The following is a 24,770-nucleotide window of genomic DNA, read 5'->3' as shown; positions in this document are numbered from 1 at the left end:
GCATGGGGCTTACAAATGTTTTCTCACTTAGACATCTCAAATTGTAGACGGTGCTTTCTCTAGACTGGTTCATCGTTTGTTTTTTTTACTCTGAGGTTCTTGGTAGTCTTTGGTAGTCTTTCTTTCTTTCTTTTTTTGAAGACAGAGTCACACTATGTTGCCCTCAGTAGAGTGCTGTGGCATCATAGCTCACAGCAACCTCAAACTCTTGGGCTTAAACAATTCTCTTGCCTCAGCCTCTGAAGTAGCTGGGACTACAGGCCCCTGCCACAACACCTGGCTATTTGGTTGTTGTTGTCATTGTTGGTTAGCAGACCTGGGCCAGGTTCGAACCCACCAGCCCCAGTGATTGTGGCAGGTACCCTAAACACTGAACTATGGACGCCAAGCCAGGAAGTCTTTGGAAATTTATTCTATTTTTTTTTTAATTTTTTTGAGACAGAGCCTCAAGCTGTCCCCCTGGGTAGAGTGCCCGTAGCCTCACAGCTCACAGCAACCTCCAACTCCTGGGCTCAAGCGAGTCTCCTGCCTCCACCTCCCAAGTAGCTGGGACCACAGGCACCCACCACAATACCCAGCTATTTTTTGGTTGCAGCCGTCATTGTTGTTTGGCGGGCCCAGGGTGGATTCAAACTCGCCACCTTAGGTGTATGTGACTGGTGCCTTAGCCACTTGAGCCACAGGCACTGAGCCTTGAAATTTATTCTAAATAATTTAAATATGGAAGTGGAAGATAAATGGGTAATGGTACCAGCAGGTAAACCAGAATATATTGACCATGATAGAACGTGAGTATTGAATGCAGAGTCTAATCTATATAAACACAAGTCTGGCCAGAAAGCCTTGCATTTGGTTAAGAGGATATAACACATTCTAGTCTTAGATATTGTGTGTGCAGGGAGGCAAAGTATATTAAATAAAGACTAAACATCGTTCATTTCTGGCTTGCTACATGTAGGGACATAAATGACTCTGTCACACCAATTTCCTTGTTTGTTTGTTTTCTCTGTCCAAGATTTATTTCACAGTTTTCACTTTGATGTTCCCACGTTTGTTTTCCTACTTTTGTTTGTTTGCTTAGATTTCTATGGATTTGAGGATAATTCATCCCCCAAGTCTGTCTCCCTTCAACGTCACCCTGCCCTTGTATGTTGGAGCTCAGTTGCCTAAACACCATGCCGTTCTCTCTCTTAATATACTCTCTTACTTTATAGATTAAATCCCCTAATGGGGTTTTGAGAAAGAAGGCAAGAGAGACACAATCTTTAGAAAATCTTTTATGTCTGAAAAATATCTTTATTTTATGTTTACACTTGATTGACAGTTTAGTTGCAAATAGAATTCTAGATCGGACATCATTATCCTTCAGAAATTTTGAGCTTTTTTTCTGCTGTGAAAGCTGAAACCATTTGGGCTTCAGATCTGTTGTTTGTGACATCTTTTCCCTCTCTTTCTCTAGAATCCTGTTTTCATACAATTTCCAGAAAATGTGCCATTTCCAGAAAATGTGTCATGGTGCAAATCAATCTTTAACAATTACACTGGGCATTTAGGAGGCTTTGTAACTCTGGAAATCCATAGTCCTTGATCTTAAAATACTTCCTTAAATAATGTGATTTTTAAAATTCCATTCCTTTCCCTGAAAGCCTTATTATATAGATGTCAAATCTCCTAAACTGACAGTCTATTTTATAGCTAAATTGGTCTATAAATGCATGTATATGTGTGCATATATTTTTTCATTTTTCTCTCTCCTGGTATCCATTTTTATAGCTCTATCTGCCCCCACTCACTTCAAATTGTGTTTACCCATGTCAATTCTCTCTCCTTAATCTCAGAATCCAACTGGCTATTTTATCATCTTCATTTTCAAATATACGACATCCTAACATTGAACTCCTGATTCTTATTCCCAAAACTTTGTTTCAGCTGTCATCTTCCCCCACTTTATTAATGACAGTTTACACTGACAGTGGTTCAGACCAAATCTTTGAAGTCATTTTTTTTTTTTTAAACTCTTTTCTTTTTTCCAAAACCCCCTATCAACTTGTCCAGCAAAGGCTTTGGCTTCCAGAGTCATAGAGTTGAACTCTTTCACCCCACTTCCATTCTCACTGAGCCGTTTAGTGGGAGCCACTACTGCCTCTCTTTCCCAGAGTGTTGCTCTAGCAAACAGGTATCAGCCAGGATGATTTCGTCTCCCAGGGGCCGTTTGGCCCAGTATGCAAATATTCTGGGTATTCACAACTGAGGAGTCTACTAACATCTAATAGACAGAGGTTGGGGATCCGGCTAAAAATCCTGTGTGCCCCTCAGTACACACACATCAAATATACCCTGCCATATATAAGCACCAAAGAATTATTTGGATAAAATGGGAGTTTGGGGGGTTTTTGGTGGGGGGGTTGAGACAGAGCCTCAAGCTGTCCCACTGGGTAGAGTGCTGTAGCTTCATAGCTCACAGCAACCTCTAACTCCTGGGCTCAAGTGAGTCTCCTGCCTCAGCCTCCCAAGTAGCTGGGACCACAGGCGCCCACCACAACGCCTGGCTATTTTTTGGTTGCAGCTGTCATTGTTGTTTGGCAGGTCCAGGGTGGATTCGAACCCGCCACCTTAGGTGTATATGGCTGGCACCTTAGCCACTTGAGCCACAGGCGCCGAGCTGGGGGCTTATTTTTTTAGACCTAATCTCACTGTGTTGCCCCAGGCTAGAGTAGCATATTGTAAGCCTAGCTCACAGCAACCTCAAACTCCAGGATTCAAGTACTGCTCCTGCCTCAGCCTCCCAAGTAGCTGGGACTACTAGCCTTGACGCCTGCCTAATTTTTCTACTTTTTTAGTAGAAACAGGGTCTTGCTCTTGTTCAGGCTAGTCTGGAACTCTTGAGCTCAAGTGAACCTCCAACCTTGGCCTCCCCAGGATAAAAAATGTCATGTTAAGATTGGAAAACCACTTACAGCTTCAAAAGTATTTATCCCGATTCTTCGTGTCCCTTCTAGAAGCCAGAATGTCACTATTAAAATGTAGACTGAGGTTTCGTTCCTGGTAGGATAGAAATCCTCCAGTGTCTGCTCAGTTCAGTTCTGTTTCTTTTGTTCGGTATCCATACTGATATAGAACTAGGAGAAGGTAAGAATCCATAGCTAATGGAATAATTTCGAATAAATGATTGAATAAACAATTTGAATTTTTCTTTGCTGAGAGTTTCTACGTCAGTTCAAAATAGCTCACTTTTTTCATCACTGGACATCAATCCCAACATTTATCAAGCTATCATATTTTCTAAAAACCCACCCATAAGTGGCTTAACTATCTCTACTAACACAATTAATCTGTTATGAAACGTTCATAATAATGAGGAATTTTCTGTCTTGATTAGTTAAATTAATTTGATCACACCAACCTCCCACTGATGCCAACCACAAACATTGTTAAGATATTACAATATAAATAAAAATAGCAGTTTGAAGGAATTGTGACAACAGCCAAGGCATTTGCGACGTGAGATGCAATATCTGGAGTCAGAGAAAAGGGCAGGTGGGGGAACCCATCATTTTCTGCTGCTGTTTTTGTCCTCCAAAAATGTGTCGGTCCATGAGCCACACAAATCAGGAATGCAAGAAACAAAATAGAAAGCACCAAATATCTCACCGTAAATTTTGGTAGTCTCACAGTACGAGGGAGACAAAAATCAAGGTTCAGGATAAAACAAATAAAAGGCAGTCTGCTAAACAACTCAACCTTCATCAGGGCACCTGAAGGACTAGTAAAAAATGAAACCGAAAAAATTGATCAGTACTTCAAGTGAGTGAGATCCAGACTCAATTCATAACCGTAACTTCACACCCTCTGACTCTGTCTGTCCCTGGTAACCACCGCTGCACTGTCTCTATGTCCTTGACTTTGTTATATTATAAGTATAGGTTAGATCATTCATGCAGTATTTTTCTTCCTGTGGCTGACTTATCTCACTTAGCACAATGTTCGACAGGTTCATCTACTCAGGACAGTATCGCCTTCTTTTTTAAGGTTGAATAACATCGATTGTGTTCATTTACCCCCATTTCTTTATGCACTTATTCATTCATGGGCGCAGGTTGTCTCTAAATCTTGGCTGCTATGAATAGTGCAGAAATGAACATGCGCAAACTGATTTCCCTCCTGTGGGATAGACACCCACTAGAGATATTTGCTAGATGGTATATTAGTTCACTTTTTAGAGGAACACACTTACTACTCTCCCTAATGGCTGTACCAATTCACATTCCCACCAATAGACTATGGGCTTCTCTTTGCTTCGTACTCTAGCTGACACTTATCTCTTGTCTTTTTGGCAACAGCTGTCACAATTGGTGAGGTGATATCTCATCGTGGTTTGGGTTTGCATTCCTCTGATGACTGGTGATGTTGAGCACATTTTCCTGTACTTGTTGGCCCCTTGTCGGTCTTTGGAAAAATATCTATTTGATTTCAGGTCTGTACTAAAAGAAATGTTAGAGAAGTTTCTACAATAGAAAAAAAACATGATCCCAGATGGAAGCAGGTATTGGAAGAGGAAATAAAAGGCAATGGAAAGGGTTCATGTGTTAATAGGTAGTGCCATTTGACGTCCTAAGGAGTTATGAAGAAGATCACATATTAAAATCATCACTAGTCATCACAAGTTAAGTAATGAGAGAAAATTTCAGAGACTTTTATCACCTGTTTGAAGTGCTATTTATGTACTAGTTTACTGTGTTTTGGTATCTTAGCAACGTATTCTATAATTTCGTAGATAAATAGAGGCAGAGTCCCATGTTTGTACAGAGGAAGAATAATTTGATAATTTTTCCTAGACATGTTTCCATCCTTTGAGAGGAGTTTTATAACTTCAGAAACACATTAGTAGTTATTATTCTGAAAAGCAACACTGAAAGATGGTCACTCTCAGGTGGCAATTTCAACTGGATGGACGGTACAAAAGAAAAACAACAGCGCAGAAAGAATGACCAAAAATAATATTTTTCTGCATGGTCAGGTGAGACCAATTACACCTTTAATTGCCATTCCCTGGATTCTAAAAATGTGATTAGAGATAGTGATATGCAATACTGCTTTTGGCCATTGATGTTGGCAACAAGTCCCATTTGTGTTTAAAGAACTTACACTAAATGATTCTGACATAAGCCTTGACATAATTAGTCTGCATGTCTACTGGGGTCCTCGTAACTAAAGCTGCATTCTGGAAACACCACTGGCTACTATGACCGTGCTTATCAGAGTAAGATAAGCCTCGCGTCATATAAATTCTATTATACTTTTTTAGAAGAGGATTGCCAGGAAGCTGTTTTCAGAAAATAACTTTTACCTCACCGACATAGATTGAAATGGTGCATTTTAAAATTTTGTAATTTTATGAACTGTTCATGAATATTCGTCACTTCTATTTAGGGTAATCTTCCAAGTAGTCAGTCCTTGTCACTTTAGAAGCTGAATAAGAATGCTCCTCCCTATTCTCCTAACTATTCACTCTCTCCCATCATTTTCTTCCCGTATTTTACTATTATTGAAAAGTACAAGCACACAGAGAAGTAGAGAAAATTCTATAAGGAACTCCCACGTGTACCTCATCTGGGGTTACTAATAGTGAACTCATGCAACTTTGCTCCACCCGTATTCATATCTTACTTCAACAACATCCACCCCAGTTATCTATAAGCAAGTCCCAAATATCAATGATGTAATCTATCCATATAGCAGAATGTATCTTTAAAAAATCAGGGAATTTTCTTTTGGACATAACAACAAAATCAATTTTAATGTCTTAAAAATCTAGCCATTAATATTAAATTACTCAGAATTCAAGTTTCTCTTATTATCTCATAAATATATATGCATGTATGTAAACACAAATAAATATGTGTGTCTATGTTAACATACACAGTGCATTTACACATGTGTACATTTAAGTTAACGTAGAAATTAAGTGAACACACCCATGTTGTATGCGTGTGTGTAGTTGTGTGCGTTTGCGGTGTGTAATCATCTTCAAGTACAAAAGCAACACTTCCAAACCTTGTTTCTCAGAAATTCTCACATTCCTAGATATACTCCTACTTATGTATAAGAATACTCTACGTTTTAAAAGGTGTTGGGTGGATTAAAAATGTTCCATTCTCTACCAAATAGTATAGTAAACTTTGATTTAAATAAACTTTTAAAGAGTATCTTTAATCCAGGAATTCTCAGAGCTTTAATGCTAAAAGCAGATATAGTACACAGAATTAATTACAGTTAACCTTGGAATTCCATCTTTACTTTTTGAAGCATTACTAGCCAATAACCTTTTACAAGGTATTACTTTTTCCTCATAAAAAGTATCTAGAGCATTAAATAATTTTTTACAGTATAGAGAAAAATTAAAAAATGAAAGAAGTTTTTACAATACATTTTATATAGTTTGAATTTCTTTATATACAAATCTTAGGTTCAGATTTAAAAGCCTAAGGCGCAAAGTCTTAGTGCGTGATCCCTGGACTAACTACATCAAAATTACCTGGAGAAGTCTGTTAAAAGTCTACATTCAAGAGTCCCCCTGCCATGCTACTGAATCAGTATTTCTGATGGGAGCCAAGAAATTCACATTTGAACAAATTCTCCAGGAAATTCTTATACATGTTAAAATTTTAAAACTGCTGGACCAGGCTTTCTATAAATATTTAAGGATCACGCAAGAAGAATAAAATGATATGAATGAAGGAGAATAAGTATCCTTCTATTTTGTTTCAAGAGAGACTTAAAGAAGATAAAATTCTCACAATCGATCGATTCTAGCATAGTCAAATTCTCTCCTTTTTAATTTGATCTCGTTCAGGCCCTGAAGCTCCCATGTAATTACCCGGAGATATCAAAAAGTGTTTCTGTGGCAGTGAGCCTGGGTCACTGACAGAGGGGCACTCTCCTGCTGGTGTGTATCCACCTCTGGGGATGAGTGGACCGTCTTGTCTGTGCATGCCCACCGACTGGTCTGAGTGGGTTGAGAAACCTCTCAGAGGCTTGAGTTTCCTAAGAACTTAAGGTGTATGGAAAGGATAAATTAATAGAGTAGAGTGAAGTTCCCATCACAGTGTGTTATGTGTCCCCTCTTTCTGCTGCTCTCCGAGTGTGATTTCTGCGAGTGTGATCACAGGCTCTGCGAGTGTGATTTCTGTCTCTGTGTGGTATTCATGTTGAGGTCTGAGCTGGGCCTGTGCATGGTTGTGGAAGCAAATTCTTCAGATAGCAGTTAGTGGCCTTGTGGCAATTAGAGGGCCATCTGCACAGGATTAGGACAGATCTGCTGTGGTACGGGGAGAGGATGCAGGGTAGAAACATTCTTGTTCAAGCACCTCCTCACCTACACAGGAGGTTATTCCTAGGGAAACGATACTCCCCCCTTTTTTCTGCATAACAAGTCTGCCTGCCCCTGGCTACCTCTTCTTAAATGTTTCAGAAGACAGCAATATGTCATTTATAGTAATCTGCTTCATAGTCCATTGAGTCCCTCATTTTTTTTTTCAGCAAAAAAGAATGCATTTCTTTTAAAAATTTTTTAATTGAGAAATAATAATTTCATGTATTTATGGGATGGAATGTGGTTGTTTGATGTATGTTTACATTGTGGAATGCTTAAATCAAGCTAATGAACATATCCATCACTTTACATACTCATTTTTTTGTGTGTGTGTGATGAGAACAGTTCCAATCTCCTCATTTAACAATTATGAATAAGTATAGTCACCGTGCTGTGCAATATGCAGGTCATTACGAATGTTTTGAGACAGAAAAAAATCAAGAGACATAAAATCTGCACAGACAGAAACAAATGAAGCCTCCAGCAACACCAATAAGCTGAGCACGTTGAAACTTGCGTGGGTGAATTAGGAAGGGTGCTGTGGGTGAATTAGAAAAGGCGCTGTTGACTGGATTTCTTGGAAGTGAAATAATGGACCATGACACAGCCTGCCTCAAAACTTCCATAGTGACCTATGAAAATCTCAAAAACTCATTCCTTCCTGTCTAATTGACATTTTGTACCCTTTGAACAACACCCCCCCCCCCCGGTTCCCCAACCCTCCTCCCAGCCTCTGCTAACCACAGTGCTTCCCTCTGTTTCTATGTAAGAACACACTTCTTAGCTTGGCATCCAGCACTGGGTTCATGGACATTTAACCTGGTTTCACAGGGCCCTGTGCTAAGGATTGCCTGTGCTTGGTTTACTATTCTGCAGTGACTGTCTTGAAATTCTAAATCCTTTTATTTCTTGACTTGCATTTGGTAAGTGAAGGGCAAGGGGACAACAAAGCATGTCCGACGTGCTGGTGGCGGCGTGTGCACAGCCGTGGGCACAGTGGGCAGGTGCGTCCAAGTGTGTCTTGTGGCCTCAGCCGGGCTGGGCCCTGAAGGGGTGGGCACACCAGGCGGGACTTGGTCCTGGATGGATGCAGATGATGGTGGCAGCACCAGCAGAAACAGTGGTGGATGTCAGCAATGGCTGCAGGAGAAGAAAGGACTCCAAAACCAGTGAATACCCGAATCCAAAGTGGAGGGGTCAGCTTGCCCATCTGCCCCTAGAGATTGGCCTTGTGGCATCTGCAGGAATATTAACTCTCCAGCATGGGCACCAGGATGGGAACTGTTAGTGCTCAGGCAGTAAATTATTACAAAATAAAATCGTACACATGGATGTTGCTATAAAGTTTATCATCTAGTTAAACAGTTTATTCAAAGAGTTTAAAATCCATGATTTTGAAAATTTCTGCAATATTGCAAAGCTAAATCTACAGGTTTAAAAATTAAAATGAAAGATTATTCCATTGAATAGACAAAGCACTATATTCATATGAAACTTCAGTGGAACCAAGTATTAATGAATTTTTTTCTTGTAATTGAAGATACAGCAATGGAATACATAAATCAAGATTTTGAATTACAGTAGAACCTCTGTAAGTTGACCACTCAAAGACCATAACAAACTGATCAACTTATGGAGGTGGTCAGCATAAAGAGCTAGGTCTACTGGACTGATATGCACATGTGGTGGATGTCTGGTCTGTGAAGACAAAGTCAGCTTAAGGAGGTGGTCAACTATGAGGGTGCTGCTATATATGCAAATCATGAAACCACATTCAGCTTTTTGTACAGCTTTAACAATTGCAGCTTATGTCGGAGGAACAATAGGATTCCATTATACATATTTACACTTAAAGTAACATTCAGATTTATACAAAATAGATTTGTGCTAAGAGTTAAATCTTTTTAAGAAAAAAGTTTTCCATGAAAATCATCAGTTCTAGATATTTTGGAATTTGTATTACAAGTTAATTTATCAGAGATTTATAGTAATATTACTGCAATCTGTGTAGTATTCTTAAAGTTTCTGTAAAAGTTGCAAGAGCAGAAATATCCTCTGTGGAGTACAGCATTATCAAAAAAGAAGTATTTGTGACCTTGCATTTGTCAGGAATGACTGATGTTTTTAAAATTGTGTCAGTTGAAAAGGAAGCTGCTGAAAATATAAGTTATGTTGATCTAATACATGCATTAGGAGAAAAGCAATTGAGGAAATTTTAGAACCAATCAAGATATAATTTCATAAAGTATTATTTATTGTATTATATAAAGTTATGACACCAAAATTGTATTTAAAAAAATTTTTTGTACAGTAACTTGCTTTTCTTTTTTTATTGCATAAATTAATTGGGGTTATAATGTTTGCATTTGTTAGGTAAAGTCCTGCCACCAAGAGGTGTGCCATACACCCTAACATTGCACCCATTAAGTGGGAGCATGCCCATCCCCCTCCTCCTCCCCTCTCTCATTCTCTTGTACTCTGCCCCCGACCTTGAATTGATTTGAATTTTTCTCTTATGTTGACATGTATCAGATCATCTACTGGCTTCATAATAAAATTGAGTACATTGGATTCTTGCTTCTCCATTCTTATGATACTTCACTAAGAATAATTTGTTCCAATTCTATTCAGATTAATATAAAAGATGTAAAGTCTCCATTTTTCATGGCTGCATAGTATTCCAGAGTATACATATACTATAGTTTGATAATCCATTCCTGGGTTGGTGGGCATTTAGGTTGTGTTCACATACTGGTAATTGTAAATTGAGCTGCAATAAATAGTCTAATGCAAATGTCCTTATGATAAAAGGACCTTTTTTTTTCTTCTGGGTAGATGCCTAGTAATGGGATTGCAGATCAAATGGGATGTCTAATTTGAGTTCTCTGAAGATTACCACCAACAGTGTAAAAGTGTTCCCTTCTCTCCACATCCATTCCAGCATCTGCAGCTTTGAGACTTTGTGATGTAGGCTATTCTCATTGGGGATAGGTGATATTGTGAGTGGTTTTGATTTGCATTTCTCTGATAATCAGGGATGATAGGCATTTTTTCAAATGTTTGTTAGCCATTCATCTGTCTTTATCAGAGAAGGTTCTATTCACATCTCTTGCCCAGTGGTAGATGGAATTGTTGACTCTTTTTTTGTTAATTAGAGTTCTCTGAAGATTCTAGTTATCAACCATTTGTTAGATTCATACACTGCAAATTTCTTTTCCCATTCTGAAGGTTGTCTTTTTGGTTTACTTGTTGTATCCTTAACTGTGCAGAAGCTTTTCAGCTCAATTAAGTCCCATTTTAGTTATTGTTGCAAAGGCCTCTGATTATCTTTCTCATAAAATCTTTCCCCAGTCCAACATCATCAAGACTTTCCCACACTTTCTTCTAAGATTTTTATAATTTTGTGCCTTAGATTTAAATCTTTTATCCATCTTGAGTCAATTTTTATAAGTAGTGAAAGGTGTGGGTCCAGTTTCAGTCTTTTACATGTGGTTATCCAGTTCTCCCAGCACCATTTGTTGAATAGGGATTCTTTTCCCCCAGGGTAAGCTTTTGTTTGGTTTATCAAAGATCAAATGGTAAGTTGAGACTGGTTTCATCTCTTCGTTTTCTATCCTGTTCCATATGTCTATGTCTCTATTTTTGTGCCAATATCATGCTGTTTTGATTTCTGTGGACTTGTAGTATAGCCAAAGTCTAGTAGGGTGATGTCTCCAGCTTTGTTTTCATTACTAAGAATAGACTTGGCTGTATGGGTTTGTTTCTCATGCATACAAAATGAAGTACTGTTTTTTCCAAATCTTCAAAGTATGATGTCACTATTCTAATGGAAATTGCTTTGAATCTGTAGATTGCTTTGGGTAAAATAGACATTTGAAAAATGTTGATTCTTCCCAACCAAAAGCATGGTAGGTTCTTCCATTTATTGGTAACTTCTGCTATTTCTTTTCTTGGGCTTTCAGAATTCTCTTTGTAAAGCTCCTTTACCTCTTTTGTTAGGTATATTCCTAAATATTTCATTTTCTTTGAAGCTACTATGAAAGTTATTGTGTCCTTGATTTGCTTCTCAACTTGGCTATTATTGGTATACACAAAGACATTTTGTGATTTGTGGACATTAATTTTATACCCTGAGACAGTACTATATTTCCTGGCCACTTCCAGGAGTCTTGTGTTTGAATCTCTGAGGTTTTCTAAGTATAAGATCATATTATCAGCAAAGAATGAGAGTTTGATGTCTTCAGCCCCCATTTGGATGCCCTTTATATCCTTCTCTTGCCTGATTCCATTAGCTAGAAATTCTAGCACAATGTTGAATAGTAGTGGTGATAGTGGACATCCTTGTTTGGTTTCAGTTCTAAGTGGAAAAGCTTTCAATTTTACTTGATTCAGTATGATGTCCTCCATGGGTTTGTCATAGATTGCTTTATTCAGCTTAAGAAACGTGCCACTTATGCCTATTTTCTTAAGCGTTCTTGGTAGAAAAGGATGCTGAATTTTGTCAAATGCTTTTTCCGCATCTACTGAGAGGATCATATGGTCTTTGTTTTTGCCTTTATTGATACAGTGAATTACAATAATGGATTTGCATACATTAAACCAGCCTTGGTATCTCTTGAATGAAGCCTACTTGATTATAATGTATAATTTTTTTAATGTGTAGCTGCAATCTATTAAATAAAATTTTCTTGAGTACTTTTGCATTGATATTCTTTAGTGTAATTGGTCTGTAATTTGCTTTTCTAGCTTGGTCCTTTCCTGGTTTTGGAATCAGGGTGATGTTTGCTTCATAGAACATGCTGAGGAAAGTTCCTTCCTTCTGAGTGTTTTGGAATAGTTTCTGTAGTATAGGTATAAGCTCATCTTTGAAGGTGTGATAGAATTCTGGTGTGAAGCCATCTGGTTCTGGGCTTTCTTTTGCTGGAAGAGTTTTATTGTTTCTTTAATCTCAGTGTTTGATATTGGTCTGTTCAAGAGATCTATTTATTGCTGGTTATATCTAGGGAGACGGTGTGATTATAGGTGTTGTTCCATTTCTTCTATAAATTTCTGGGCATAGAGTTTTTTTGTAATAGTCAGGAAGAATCTCTTTTATTTCTGTAATATCAGTTGTTATTTCCCCCTTTTCACTTCTCTTTAAAGTTATTAAAAATTTTACTTTTCTATTTCTAGTTAATCTGGCCAATGATTTATCAATTTTATTTATCTTTCATAGAACCAACCTTTTGTTGGTTGATTTTCTGAATCATTTTCTGAATGATTGATTTTCTGAATTGATTTTGATTCAGAATGATTCAAAATTGATTTTCTGAATGATTCTTCTGTTTTCAATTTCATTTATTTCTCATTTAATTTTGATTATTTCTTTTCTTCTGATACTTCCTTTTCCCTTTCTTTAAGATTATTCATTGGATAATTGATGTGCTCTCTTTCTGTTTTTCAGATGTAGGTGTCTAACGAGATAAATTTCCCTCTTAGGACTGCTTTTGCAGGGTCCCACAGCTTTTGGCAACTTGTGTCTTCATTGTTATTGTACTCAAGAAGTTAATGATTTCCTTTTCTATTTCTCCCTAGACCCAACTGTCATTTAGCATAAAACTGTTTATTTTCCATGCTTTTGTGAATTCCATCTTTATTGCCTTGTAGTCTCAGGAGATACAAGGTATAATTTCAATTCTTTTGATTTTGTCAAGATTTAATTTGTGTCCTAGGATATGAACTATTTTGGAGAATGTTCAATGGGTTGATGAGAAGAATGCATATTCCTTAGCTTTGGGATGGTGTGTTCTGTATATGTCTATTAAGCTAATAGACACTCTAATGTTCTAGAGTAACATTTAAGTCCCTTATATCTTTGTTTAGTTTCTGTTTAGAGGATCTCCCTAGCTCTGCAAGAGGAATCTTAAAGTGCCCTAATAGTATAGTGTTATAGGATATTGTATTGCTCAGACCATTTAAGGTCTGTTTCATAAATGTGTTTCACAAATTTAAGTTGAATGCATAAATATTTAGAATTGAAATGTTCTTTTGTTGTATTGTTCTCTTGACCAATATGAAGTATCCATTTTTGTCTGTTTGACTTTAGTTGCTTTAAATCCATGTGTATATGAAAGTAAGATAGCAACCCTCCTTTCTTCTGATTTCTATTGGCCTGAAATACTGTTTTCCAACCCTTTACCCTGAATCTTTCTTTGTCTTTCATGTCTAGGTGTATTCCTATAGACAACATATGGATGGCTTATGCTTTTTTATCCAATCAGCCAGTCTGTGCCTCTTCAGTGGGGAATTCAAGCCATTAACATTTATTGAGAGAATTGATAGGTGTAGTGAAGTTGTAGTCATCTTATCTTTTGACAGTCCATTGCTTAGTTTTATCTTTTGCATCATTGTGGAAGCCAGGTTCTGGTCTTTAGTTTCTGGATTTTTAATCTGTTGGTGGTTCATTGTGATGGTCAGTATGGAAAATAGGTTTAACTATTTCCTATAGAGCTGGTCTTGTTATGGCAAACTTCCTCAATGTTTGCATATCAGTAAAAGATTTTATTTCTCCATTAATTTTAAAGCTGAGCTTAACAAGGATACAGAATTCTGGCCTGAAAATTGTTTTGTTTAAGAAGGTTAAAGGTAGATAACCATTCTCTTCTTGCTTGAAAAATTTAATTTAAGAAGTCCACTGTCCTTCATGGGTCTACCCCTGTAAGTCAATTAGTACTTACTTCTAGCTGCTTGAAGAATTTTCTCTTTCATCTTGACTTTGGATAGGTTCACAATAATGTATCTTGGAGAAGCTCTGTTTGAGTTGAAATGAACTTTCACTATCACTCTAAAAGGAGTGTGTCAAAATATTTGGTGATACTTGGGAAATTTTTATTTATGATATCCTCTAGTAGGCCTTCCATTCCTCTGGGGCATTCTTCTTCCCATTCTGGGATACCTATAATGCATATGTTTGAATCTTTTATGAAGTCCCATAATTATCTCAGTAAACATTCTGCTTTCTCTCTTCTTTTTTGCCTGTTTAACTTCTTGTGTTAGCTCAATAACTTTTTCCTCTAGCTCTGAGATTCTTCCTTCTCCATGGTCTAACCTGTTGTTAATATCTTCTACTGTATCTTTAAATTCCCTGATTAATTGCTGTAATTCCTTAAGCTCTGCATATCCTTTATTATTCATATCTTTCATCCCTTTTTTGGTTCTATTTTTTTATTTCCTTTGGTTATTTTCCACTTTCTCAGGTATTTCCTTCATTGTATTTACCATCGATATGTTATATTCCCTTTCTGTCATTTCTAACATTTCTTTATAGGTGTAATACTCTATGGTAGCTACGTCATGATCCCTTGAGGGAGTTACTCTTTTCTGGTTTCCTGACTCATATTGTCAGGATTTTTCTGCTGTTTCTTCCTCATGAGAGTTTTATGTTTGTTGGTCTCCTTGCAATACTATTTCCTTTCACTATTTCCTCCTGTTTAAGTTACCTAATGTCTGTTTTTAGGTGTTGACATTTCCTTTTGGCATAAAAACAAAAGGAAGAGAAGAGTGAAGAACAAGAAGGGAGAAAGGATAGAAGAAGAGAAGAGGAAGTGGGGGGGTAAAAGGAGAGATTGTCAAAAAGAAGAGAAGAACAGAAAGAGAGACAGGAATAACAGTGGTGTTCAGCAGGGTGCCTTGACCTGCACTCAGAATTTTCATCCTCTGGGAGGTTTGGTTGGTTGGATCCCTCTAGGTCAGGAGCTCTTTACCAGCCCAAGCAGAAATAAGACTCTATCTCCACCAAATAGAGTAGGGGAATAAAAACCCAAAATAGCAGTTTATCACAGTGGGGATGCATGCTTCCAAAGGCTAAAACTAGAAGGACTTCCTATACCAGGGGATCAAGGTATCCTTGAGCCAGATCAGTGCTGTGTCACCCCAGCCCAGGCCTCAGACTGTGGCTCCATCCCATAAATGGAATATCAATTGACAAAGAATAAAATAGATCAGAAAAAAGAAATAATAATAATAATGAAACTTTATAAAGAGACTTGAAAATAAGAAGTATATAAGATATAACAAAGGGGGTATAGCTTATTTATTTGAGAAATTTATGTAGGAAAGATAAGAAAAGCAGAGAGATCTTTATAAAAAGAGAGAAGTGAAAAATAAAAAATAAGAGAAGTAGGAAAACAATAGCATTTTTACTTTTTTATTGAAGAAAGTAAAAATGGAAAATTAAAAACATTGCAAAACAACACAAAATAAACAAAAATCCTTGAGGGTTAAAAAAAGAATAACAGGAACAAAATAGCAAAAATGGAGCCCTTATTATTGAAGAAGGAGACAATGGAAAATTATAATTACAAAAAAAAAAAAGAAAGAAAAACAGAAGAAAGAAAAAAAATCCTGGGGAGAAATTTAAAAAACAAGAAAAAAATGAAGAAATGAGAAATGAAAAAATGAAAGAAAAAAATGAAGAAATGCGAAAAGAAAAAAAATGTGTGTGTGTATACATATCCACACACATACACACGTATTACCTGACAATAATTGCTGCTCTGACTTATGAGATGCTAATCACAACCTCTGTCTTACCAAGGAGACCTTCTTGATTTCTTTGCCCTGGATCCCCACAGGGTTGGGAAGCTGAAGCTCTCATCAGCCTGCCTAATAGACATGCTTCCACCTAACAAACCATGTCCCTTGGCCACGCAGTGCCTTTCCCAGGAAATTGTGTGTCACTCAACTCTCTCCAAGGGTAGCTGCCCACCTGCTTAGCCCTGAACTGGAGCCCTGCAGACTGATCCTAAAAGGATGCTCCTCCACAATGGCTATGCCTGGCCAGCAGCAAAACAACAAGACTTCTGCTCCACCCATTGGCTCAGTCCTGGCCTCTGGGTGTTATTCCAGATCACTTGCTTATTTGTCCAGGCTCTCCAAAAGTAACTCCAGCAAGTGAAAAAAAAAAAAAAAAAAAAGCCTGTAGGTCAGGCTCTCTGTGTCTAAAAACCACCTGGCAGCCTCTGCGAACAAGCAAGTAATTGCCCTCTGTGTGATTCCCACCGATTCCAACCTTCCCATGGGCTCCTGGCATCTCCTGCTGCCTCCCTGTGTCCCTGACACAATGTTTCTGGGCAGTTCTGCCCGTCAAAGGTAGTTGCAAAGGAGCTGTCTCTAATCCTCCATCCTGCTCTCCCCAATAACTTTAATTTAAAATTTTTAAGTGTATATTGTCATTCATCTAGGATTATTGCCTACATTTTATTTTATAGCTAATACAATATTTTAGCAGGATAGATAATGTTTAGCATCCTTAATGACACATTTCCCCCTGTTTTGCAAAAAAGACACACCACATTATAATTTTACACAAGGATCCATAATTTGTATAACTGGTCTTGACGACATCTAAGGCTTATCTCTTAACTGATATCCAGCCTCACTTTCCCCACTCTCATTCATGTATTTCTCTCATCCTAGGTTTTCTAGGAAAATGGCTATCTGCATCTGCCAATCATGGTTCTTCCTCATACAAATCCTTCATAAATGCGCTTGTTGAAACAGGGAATGTAGTTACCTCTCCCCAGCTATTATCTTTATCTACCTCTCTCTTACTTGCCTTTTACTTTGCAACTAAAATAGTTCTTTTGCAATAAACTGACCCCTCAGGATTTACCAGTTAAACATTTTAATAGAATCACTTACTTCTAATATATGGCTCCTATCACAGTTATAACTGTATATTGATTAATATGATTTAATTAATGTCAGCCTCCCTCTGTAGATTTAAATGTCTGTGATGGAAGACACCTCATCTTTTTAATTTGGTTCAGTTTTTTCCATTTCTTCTACCATCGTTAACTCCACTGCTTACCAGAGGGTTGGACATATGGTAGGTGCTCAAGAAATATTAGTTCTAATGAATTAACCAATGAAAAATGTGACCACTATGAATGATAATACAAACATTTCTTATTCATGAAGTCTTAGTCATTATTACCCTACCACCCATGAGCTATGTAGATAATAATTTAGGGAATAATTTATCTATTTTTGCCAATGTGTGGTGTCATAAATGGAAGGAATGGCTGTCATTTTTAATGTTTGAAAATTACTTTAATTGCATAATCTAAAACTTTAAATCTGGGCAGTTATGCTCTGCCAACACATTCAATTAGCCAACTCATCCTTCCTATAATTGTAAATAAGACATTTGTCCAGAAAATCTACAAGAGGAAATATTTTCTCTCATCTTAAAGGATTTTCTTTAAATGCTAGATATCATTCATTCTTATTTTGGGGGAGAAATGTAAAGGAGGCATGGAATTAAAAATGAACATAGTCCAGAAACCATTCTTCAAATTTCTCTCTAGAAATAATTAGAGGAGGAGGAGGATCTCTCCAGCTCTGCAAGAGGAATCTTAAAGTGTCCTAATATTATGATGTTATAGGATATCGTATTGCTCAGACCAGTTAAGGTCTGTTTCATAAATGTGTTTCACAAATTTAAGTTGGATGCATAAATATTTAGAATTGAAATGTTCTTTTGTTGTATTGTTCCCTTGACCAATATGAAGTATCCATCTTTGTCTGGAAATGTTGAACAGACCTTTATCAAGTACTGAAATAGAATCAACTATATAAAATCTCCCAAAAAAGAAAAGTCTGGGACCAGATGGCTTCACATCAGAATTCTACCAAACCTTTAAAGAGGAACTAGGACCTATATTACTTAACTTTTCCCAAAACGTTGAAAAAGAAGAAATGCTTGCTAACACATTCTATGAAGTAAATATCACCTTGATCCCCAAACCAGGAAAAGACTCAACATGAAAAGAAAATTATAGACCAAAATCTTTAATGAACTTAGATGCAAAAATATTCAATAAGGTCCTAGCAAACAGAATCCAGCAACACATCAAATGAATTGTACACCATGACCAAGTGGGTTTTATCCCAGGGTCTCAAGGTTGGTTCAATATACGTAAATCTATAAATATAATTCAGCACATAAATGAACTAAAAAACAAAGACCATATGATTCTCTCAATTTATGCTGAAAAAGCTTTTGACAATATCCAACATCCTTTCATGATCAGAACACGTAAGAAAATTGGTATAGAAGAGACATTTCTTAAACTGATAGAGGCCATCTACAGCAAATCCATAGCCAATATCATATTAAATGGAGTAAAATTGAAAACGTTTCCACTCAGATCTGGAACCAGGCAAGGTTGCCCATTGTCTCCACTGCTTTTTAACATTGTAATAGAACACTCTAAGAATTGTCTTTTGAAATGCTACCATTTGTAGAACAAAGGTTGACACTGAAACTGGAATTTCTAGGAGGAAGTTTTCTATGAAGTATGCCTAATTCTAACATTCCAAGATCTGGGCAAAAAAGGAAATAGCTTCTCTATTCATCTCTAGATAAAATAAAATATTATTACCAGAACTATGTCAAAGATAGAATATTTTGATTTCACACTCTTAAATATAAACTTGTGATTATAAATCTCTATATAAACTAAGGTGGTTATAATCTAAAGGGCATAGTTCATCTCATAGTATATGAAGTCATAGTTCATCTCATAGTATATGAAGTTAACAGAGACTATTTGTATGTCTTACTTACGTTTCAGTTGTAATTTTATAACTGCAATTTCAGCATAAAAGATAATAAAGTCAGTCTGGTGCATTCTATGTGTATGGAATGCCACCCTTGGAGGGCCTCAGTTTCCTGTAAATATACCCATATAAAGAATGAATAAAGCCAGGTATTTAATTATAAGTAATATATTACACCAATAATAAATACTATTCATTCGAAAAAAAAGGAAATAGAATTTTTTATAGTGGATATAGTAGAAATCCAAGTTGCATTTATACAATCAAATGTTTGTAAAATAATTCAAAAATGTGTATTTTGTAGCCATATCCTAGCATTTTATAAGCCTTTTAAAATGTTTTTTTTTTCCTCAACAGAGAGGACTGTCATTACTGTCCCACCTTCCAGAATGGATGTGACCGTTGGTGAGAGCATAGTTCTACCATGCCAGGTGTCCCATGACCCGACCATTGAAGTCATATTCGTATGGTCTTTCAATGGTGATGTCATAGACTTAAAAAAAGGAGTGGCCCATTTTGAAAGGATTGGAGGAGTAAGTTATTGCAATTTTTAGGTGCTCGATAAAATGAATCAAGTCTTTTACAGGAATCACCATCTTTCATTCTTATTCTCCCCCTCTTTATTTGTATGGATAATTACAGTTTTTGAAGTTGCATCTGTGTTTGTTTTGTTTTATGCCTTTCATGGAAAGTACTTGTTTTCTAGATGTCATTATGTAATAAGGGGGAACGATAATAAAAGGAATCCTATAGAAGAAAGCACAGTGACATAGTATATCTTTTAATTTCAGAATTGTTTTATATTTTATATGCATCCAGCTATAAAAATAAAATAGGACCTGCTGTGCGTGATTATATTTGTATCCATTTTTCCCTTTCTATATTCAGGAATCCGTTGGAGATTTGATGATAAGGAATATTCAGCTAAATCATTCAGGAAAATATCTATGCACGGTACAAACAACTCTAGAAAGTTTATCTGCTGTAGCTGATATCATTGTTAGAGGTACGCGTAAGTGATGAAAAAAGATCATATTGCTTGTGATATTCTGCACGGTCAAAATTTTGTTATCTAAATGGTAGATCTTGAGGAACCACATTGTAATAAGGAGGTGAGATAAAAAGTATAGTGTTGTTTTTTTTTTCTTTCTAAACTCCAAACTCCGAGATATGGGCAATATAGTTATGGATATTGAATTGAGCAGGTTTTATCTATTTATAAAGAATGGTCAGGCTCAGCAAGAAAGGTGAGTCCCTACAACTTAGATTCACCTGGTATTTATAATCTGCCATTCTTGTTGGAGCAGAATCAAATCCCCATGCTCCTCTAGGTCCCCATATTAGTTCCATTTACTTGAGTTAGATTTTGACAGAGGAATTAAAGGGAATAGTTCTCAGTTTTTGAGATTCGTTCCCCATCAGATGATATGCAACCATCTATGATTAGCATTTTCTTACCTCCAAAGAAGCATTTCTAAATGAATGTCTTATCATGTAAGCTAAATTAATAAGACTTTATCTCTAATAATGTGCTATAAATACATCATGATCTTATGATCTTTTTTTTTTAATTTTCTTAGCATAACAGGTAAAAATAAACCACCTTTGTCTCAAATCAATGAATTGCATTATCTCTGATATAGTCCTCATAACACACCCTTCTCAAGGTCCCCCAGGTCCTCCAGAGGATGTCAAAGTGGATCACATTTCTAGTACCACTTCTCAACTAAGCTGGAGACCCGGCCCAAATAATAACAGTCCCATTCAAATATTTACTATTCAAACTCGGACGCCCTTTTCTGTGGGTTGGCAGGCTGTTGCTACAGGTGAGCTTCTTAAGTAGGTTTGGATAATTTTCTAACAATAACATACTTTTTGATGCAATGTTTTAATAAATAGAATCTAATGATTTTTAATAATGTATACTTTTGTATAATTATTTGTTTTTTGACAGATGCCAATTTATTTGCCTTAAGTGTCCTGTTCTTTTTAGTTCCAGAAATTCTTAGTGGTAAGACGTACAATGCAACAGTGGTCGGTTTGAGTCCTTGGGTTGAATATGAATTTCGTGTTGTTGCCGGGAACAGCATTGGGATCGGAGAACCAAGTAAACCATCAGAATTGTTAAGAACTAAAGCCTCAGGTAAAAAATCCTTGTCTTCTAAAAATGTATAGGATCATTTCTTATGCAAATTTCTTTACAAATCTTAAAGAAAACAATGAAGATGTATTTTTATGGACCTTGGACTCTTTGGGGCTCAAAATCCAAGTCTGCTGACCAATAACTCTCATTTTCCCCTTTCTATGTCACAAGGCAAGGTGTATTCCCCCTAAATAGTAGGTTCAAGAAGGCATGACTACGTTTAGGCAAGCATGTCAAAATAGGAATTTTTCAGAAGCTGTGTTTTAGCCCATCAATTTTCTAGCCAACATCCAATAGAGAATCTGTAAATTTGTAGATGCAAATGAGTTACTGCTTGTTTCATTAAAATGTTGTAGCCAAGACTTAATAGAGCCTCTGTTGGTGCCGTGAGCCCTACGTTTTCATCTGTTCTCAACTCTGACCTAGTTGTGGCTTCATTGAGCAATAGTATAAATTCTTTTCCATGCAAATGAGGGAAATCCTAAACTCATTTAACAGAAGCACTAATTGGGCATTAACTGGTTCATGGAGTAGCAGAACACAAGTGGAAGCCAGCTCAGAAATCTTGCCTTCTTAGGCTCTTTCCACTGGATCCTCTTTGTGCCACTCAAATTTTCACATCCAGCACATTTGGTCTGCCCACCATATGTGGTTCTCAAAGTTCACACTCTCATCCAATCACATATGTGAAGGATCACTTTGCTGTGGCTGGCTTAGTTTAACAAACATGACGTACCTCAATAAAGTGTGCACAATTGTCAGATGTCAAAAATCATTTTTTAAACTATAGATGAGGTTATATTTTTACCATAGGATCAGGGCTGGAAAAGAAACATACTTAGCCAGGAATGGTGGCCTGTGCTTGTCTTCCCAGCTACTTGGGAAGCTGCGGCAGGAGAATCACTTACGACCAGGGTTTTGTGAAAAGCCTGGGCAACATAGTGAGACCCCGTCTCTAAAAATGAAACACAAAGAACGACCCACACATGTTGGCACCCAACTATGGTTCCAGCTGCTCAGAAGGCTTGAGCATGGGGTTTGGGGACTGCTGTGAGCTATAAGGATGCCACTGCACCCTGGGTGACAGAGTGAGATTCTGTCTCCAAAAATAAAAACACATTTGACAGCACTATCATCAAGTTAAATCAGGCTAGAAGTTCAGAACTCAGGGGAAATTTCTTCAGTTTACAGAAGAAGAAAATTAAGGTTAGGATGTTAGCTGGTTGTTTCTCACAGAGATTGAGTTTGAATCCAGACCTCCTGATGTCTGCTTCCAGCATTCTCTAAAACAGTGAGTCACCATTAGATGAGCAAGAGATTAGCGAAAGAAAGTATGTAACTACAGAACTCCCCAAGCACTAGTGTGTACCCACCGGGTCAGAATCTGCAAGTGTGACCCATGACTCTAGATAATTTAGTCTCTGCTTGGTGGTTTACAGCTGATTTATATTTTGGTAGCTTTGGGCAGGATTGACCCAAACTCTGAATCTTTTACCGTAAAGTTTGCGCACCGCCTTTTACTAACCATTAACACTCTGCTGTTTCTGTAACATGATGACACTGGTGGTATTCATACTGATTCATACCAAGTCCCTCCCCCTCCCTCTCCTCTCTGTCTCTCTCTCTTTGGCTATTAGCAAAGACTAACTTCTCAGAATAATTCTCGGTTTAAGCATAGTTAATTGAGAAATTGCATAAAGAAAGGAACTTTCTGTTTCTTTAAAAACAGTGGAAACTTTGTTGAGAGTAAAGTACAATTTAAAATAATGTTTCTTCCATAGCTAAACCATGCAAAGGTCCTGAAATAGCATCACTGTAAGCTGTCAAATACTGTAAACCCAGCAACTATGTAGGATCCACCCTGACTCAGCTGTAGATAGATTCTTCCCCCAATCTCATGCCTGACAGAAGAAAAATCTGACTCTGTAAGTGAAAAGTCAGATTTCTCTTGTCCTCTCCTGAGATTCAATTTTAAAACAAGAATTTGTTTATTTGCATATTTGGGGCTTTTAATTTTAAATGTTAAATTATCCCGATGACTAAGACAAAAATTATTTTTAGCTTGTTTATTGAAAAAATAATTAATTAATATATTGCCTCAGTCACTTGTTTATAGCACAACTGTATAATTAGGCACTAAATCAGCAGTGTCACCGCTACCATCTGAATAGAACATCATTTTGCCAATTAGGAGATGATGCATAATAATGTCAAATACCCGATGTTACTCAATTTTTAATTAATACTGGAGCTGGGGTGCTCATGTAGCAAACACAACTGTGTCCTCTCTCTTAGAAATCGGGATATGTATAAACATAATTTATGTTCATTAAAAATCCCAAACCCTCCTCACCATGTGCCTGAGTGAGATTTTGAAAGGTGAAGTGCAAAAGACAAAATTCTTCCTGGTAAGACGTCCTTTAATAATTGCCATGCCACATGTCTCTTGGTTACTTTTAGTCCCCGTGGTGGCTCCAGTAAACATCAACGGAGGTGGAGGAAGCCGGTCTGAACTCGTCATTACGTGGGAGGTAATTTTTTGTCCAACTGAGTTATTTTGAAGGAAGAAGACTTAGCTGGCCAGGAAGAATATTGAAAAACAAAAAGAAGGTTTACTTGATCACTATTGAGAATATATAAAAATGCGTGCTATAAAAATACACCATCCTGATGATGCATTATTTAGAGGGTGTACAAGAAACTTTAGTTACGTCCACTGAAGTGAGATAGGAGGTCGAACTCAGCACAATTTTCTCCAAAATATATGAAAACAACTCCAATACCTTTTGAACATGGGTCTTTACCATTTTCATTATTACTTGATGAATTGGGCATTGTTTTATTTATTACCTATGCACTGTCTGTTGTGAATGAGGTGACGTCGGCAGAGTACAGGCAAGACAAACCAACAAACAAATCTTGTCCTGATGCTGCTCTTTACATCCTGTGAATTTATTCCTCTCCGGCATCCAGATGTAAGCCTGGGCACGTGGAATAGGTTTTCTAGTCATTATTCTTAAATGTTAACATACAGGCCAATTTTCTTTTACTTACTACAAATTTCAGTCCTGTGTATTTTCATAAACTTTAGACTTCCCATCCATCTAAAGCTTCTCACTTTCCGTAGCCCAGGCCTGCCTCCCCGGGACCTGTGTGGAAGGGACCACATGGTCAGCTGGTCAGCTTTTCTTCCTTTTCCTCTTTAACTTGTCCTTCCTCATTGGCTGTGTTGCCCTGAATTTTTCAGAGTCATAGAGCGCTGGGGCTAGGAGGAGAGAAAAGAGGCAGCAAGGGTCCTGATTGCTTGTAGATTTGTATAAATCTGGCGTTGGTGTACCCAGAATATGGCAAATGAGCAGATGCTGCTATTTCGTGGGTAGTTTTTTTGTTTTGTTATTGGTTCTGTTTAGAGGGGTGGCCCCTGGGAGATTCCTCCATTGGGGACCACCAGTTGCAATTCCTTGGTGCAAACCCAACTGGCTGCTAGAGAGTCTCCCGAGTTCTTGGATTCTGCTGGTTTCTGTCCAGACTCTGCAGATATTCTCTCTTTCAAGTGGTCTTTGTGGATGGAGTTTCTCTCAAGCCTGCCCACGGATGATGACTCCCTTGCTTGGGGTCCACGTTTGCCTTCAGCAAACACATACCTTTGGT

General features: G+C 37.3%; 1 protein-coding gene across 2 annotated transcripts in view; it reads left to right on the top strand.

The window, feature by feature from the left end:
- CNTN6 (contactin 6) overlaps positions 1 to 24,770 on the top strand; it is a 311,477-nt gene that overhangs the window by 266,692 nt on the left and 20,015 nt on the right. For both annotated transcript variants that reach the window (XM_023510687.1, XM_003785488.2), the window contains 5 exons: positions 19,334 to 19,509; positions 19,865 to 19,982; positions 20,644 to 20,802; positions 20,970 to 21,119; positions 23,580 to 23,650. In XM_023510687.1, coding sequence (XP_023366455.1) covers positions 19,334 to 19,509; positions 19,865 to 19,982; positions 20,644 to 20,802; positions 20,970 to 21,119; positions 23,580 to 23,650 — 674 coding nt within the window. The remainder of the gene's footprint in view (positions 1 to 19,333; positions 19,510 to 19,864; positions 19,983 to 20,643; positions 20,803 to 20,969; positions 21,120 to 23,579; positions 23,651 to 24,770) is intronic.

The sequence above is a fragment of the Otolemur garnettii genome, unplaced genomic scaffold (assembly GCF_000181295.1).
Source record: "Otolemur garnettii isolate 467f Iridium unplaced genomic scaffold, OtoGar3 scaffold00015, whole genome shotgun sequence".
Classification (NCBI taxonomy): Eukaryota; Metazoa; Chordata; class Mammalia; order Primates; family Galagidae; genus Otolemur; species Otolemur garnettii.
Note: the sequence above shows the minus strand (reverse complement) of the source record. Positions and strands in the feature narration are given on the sequence as shown.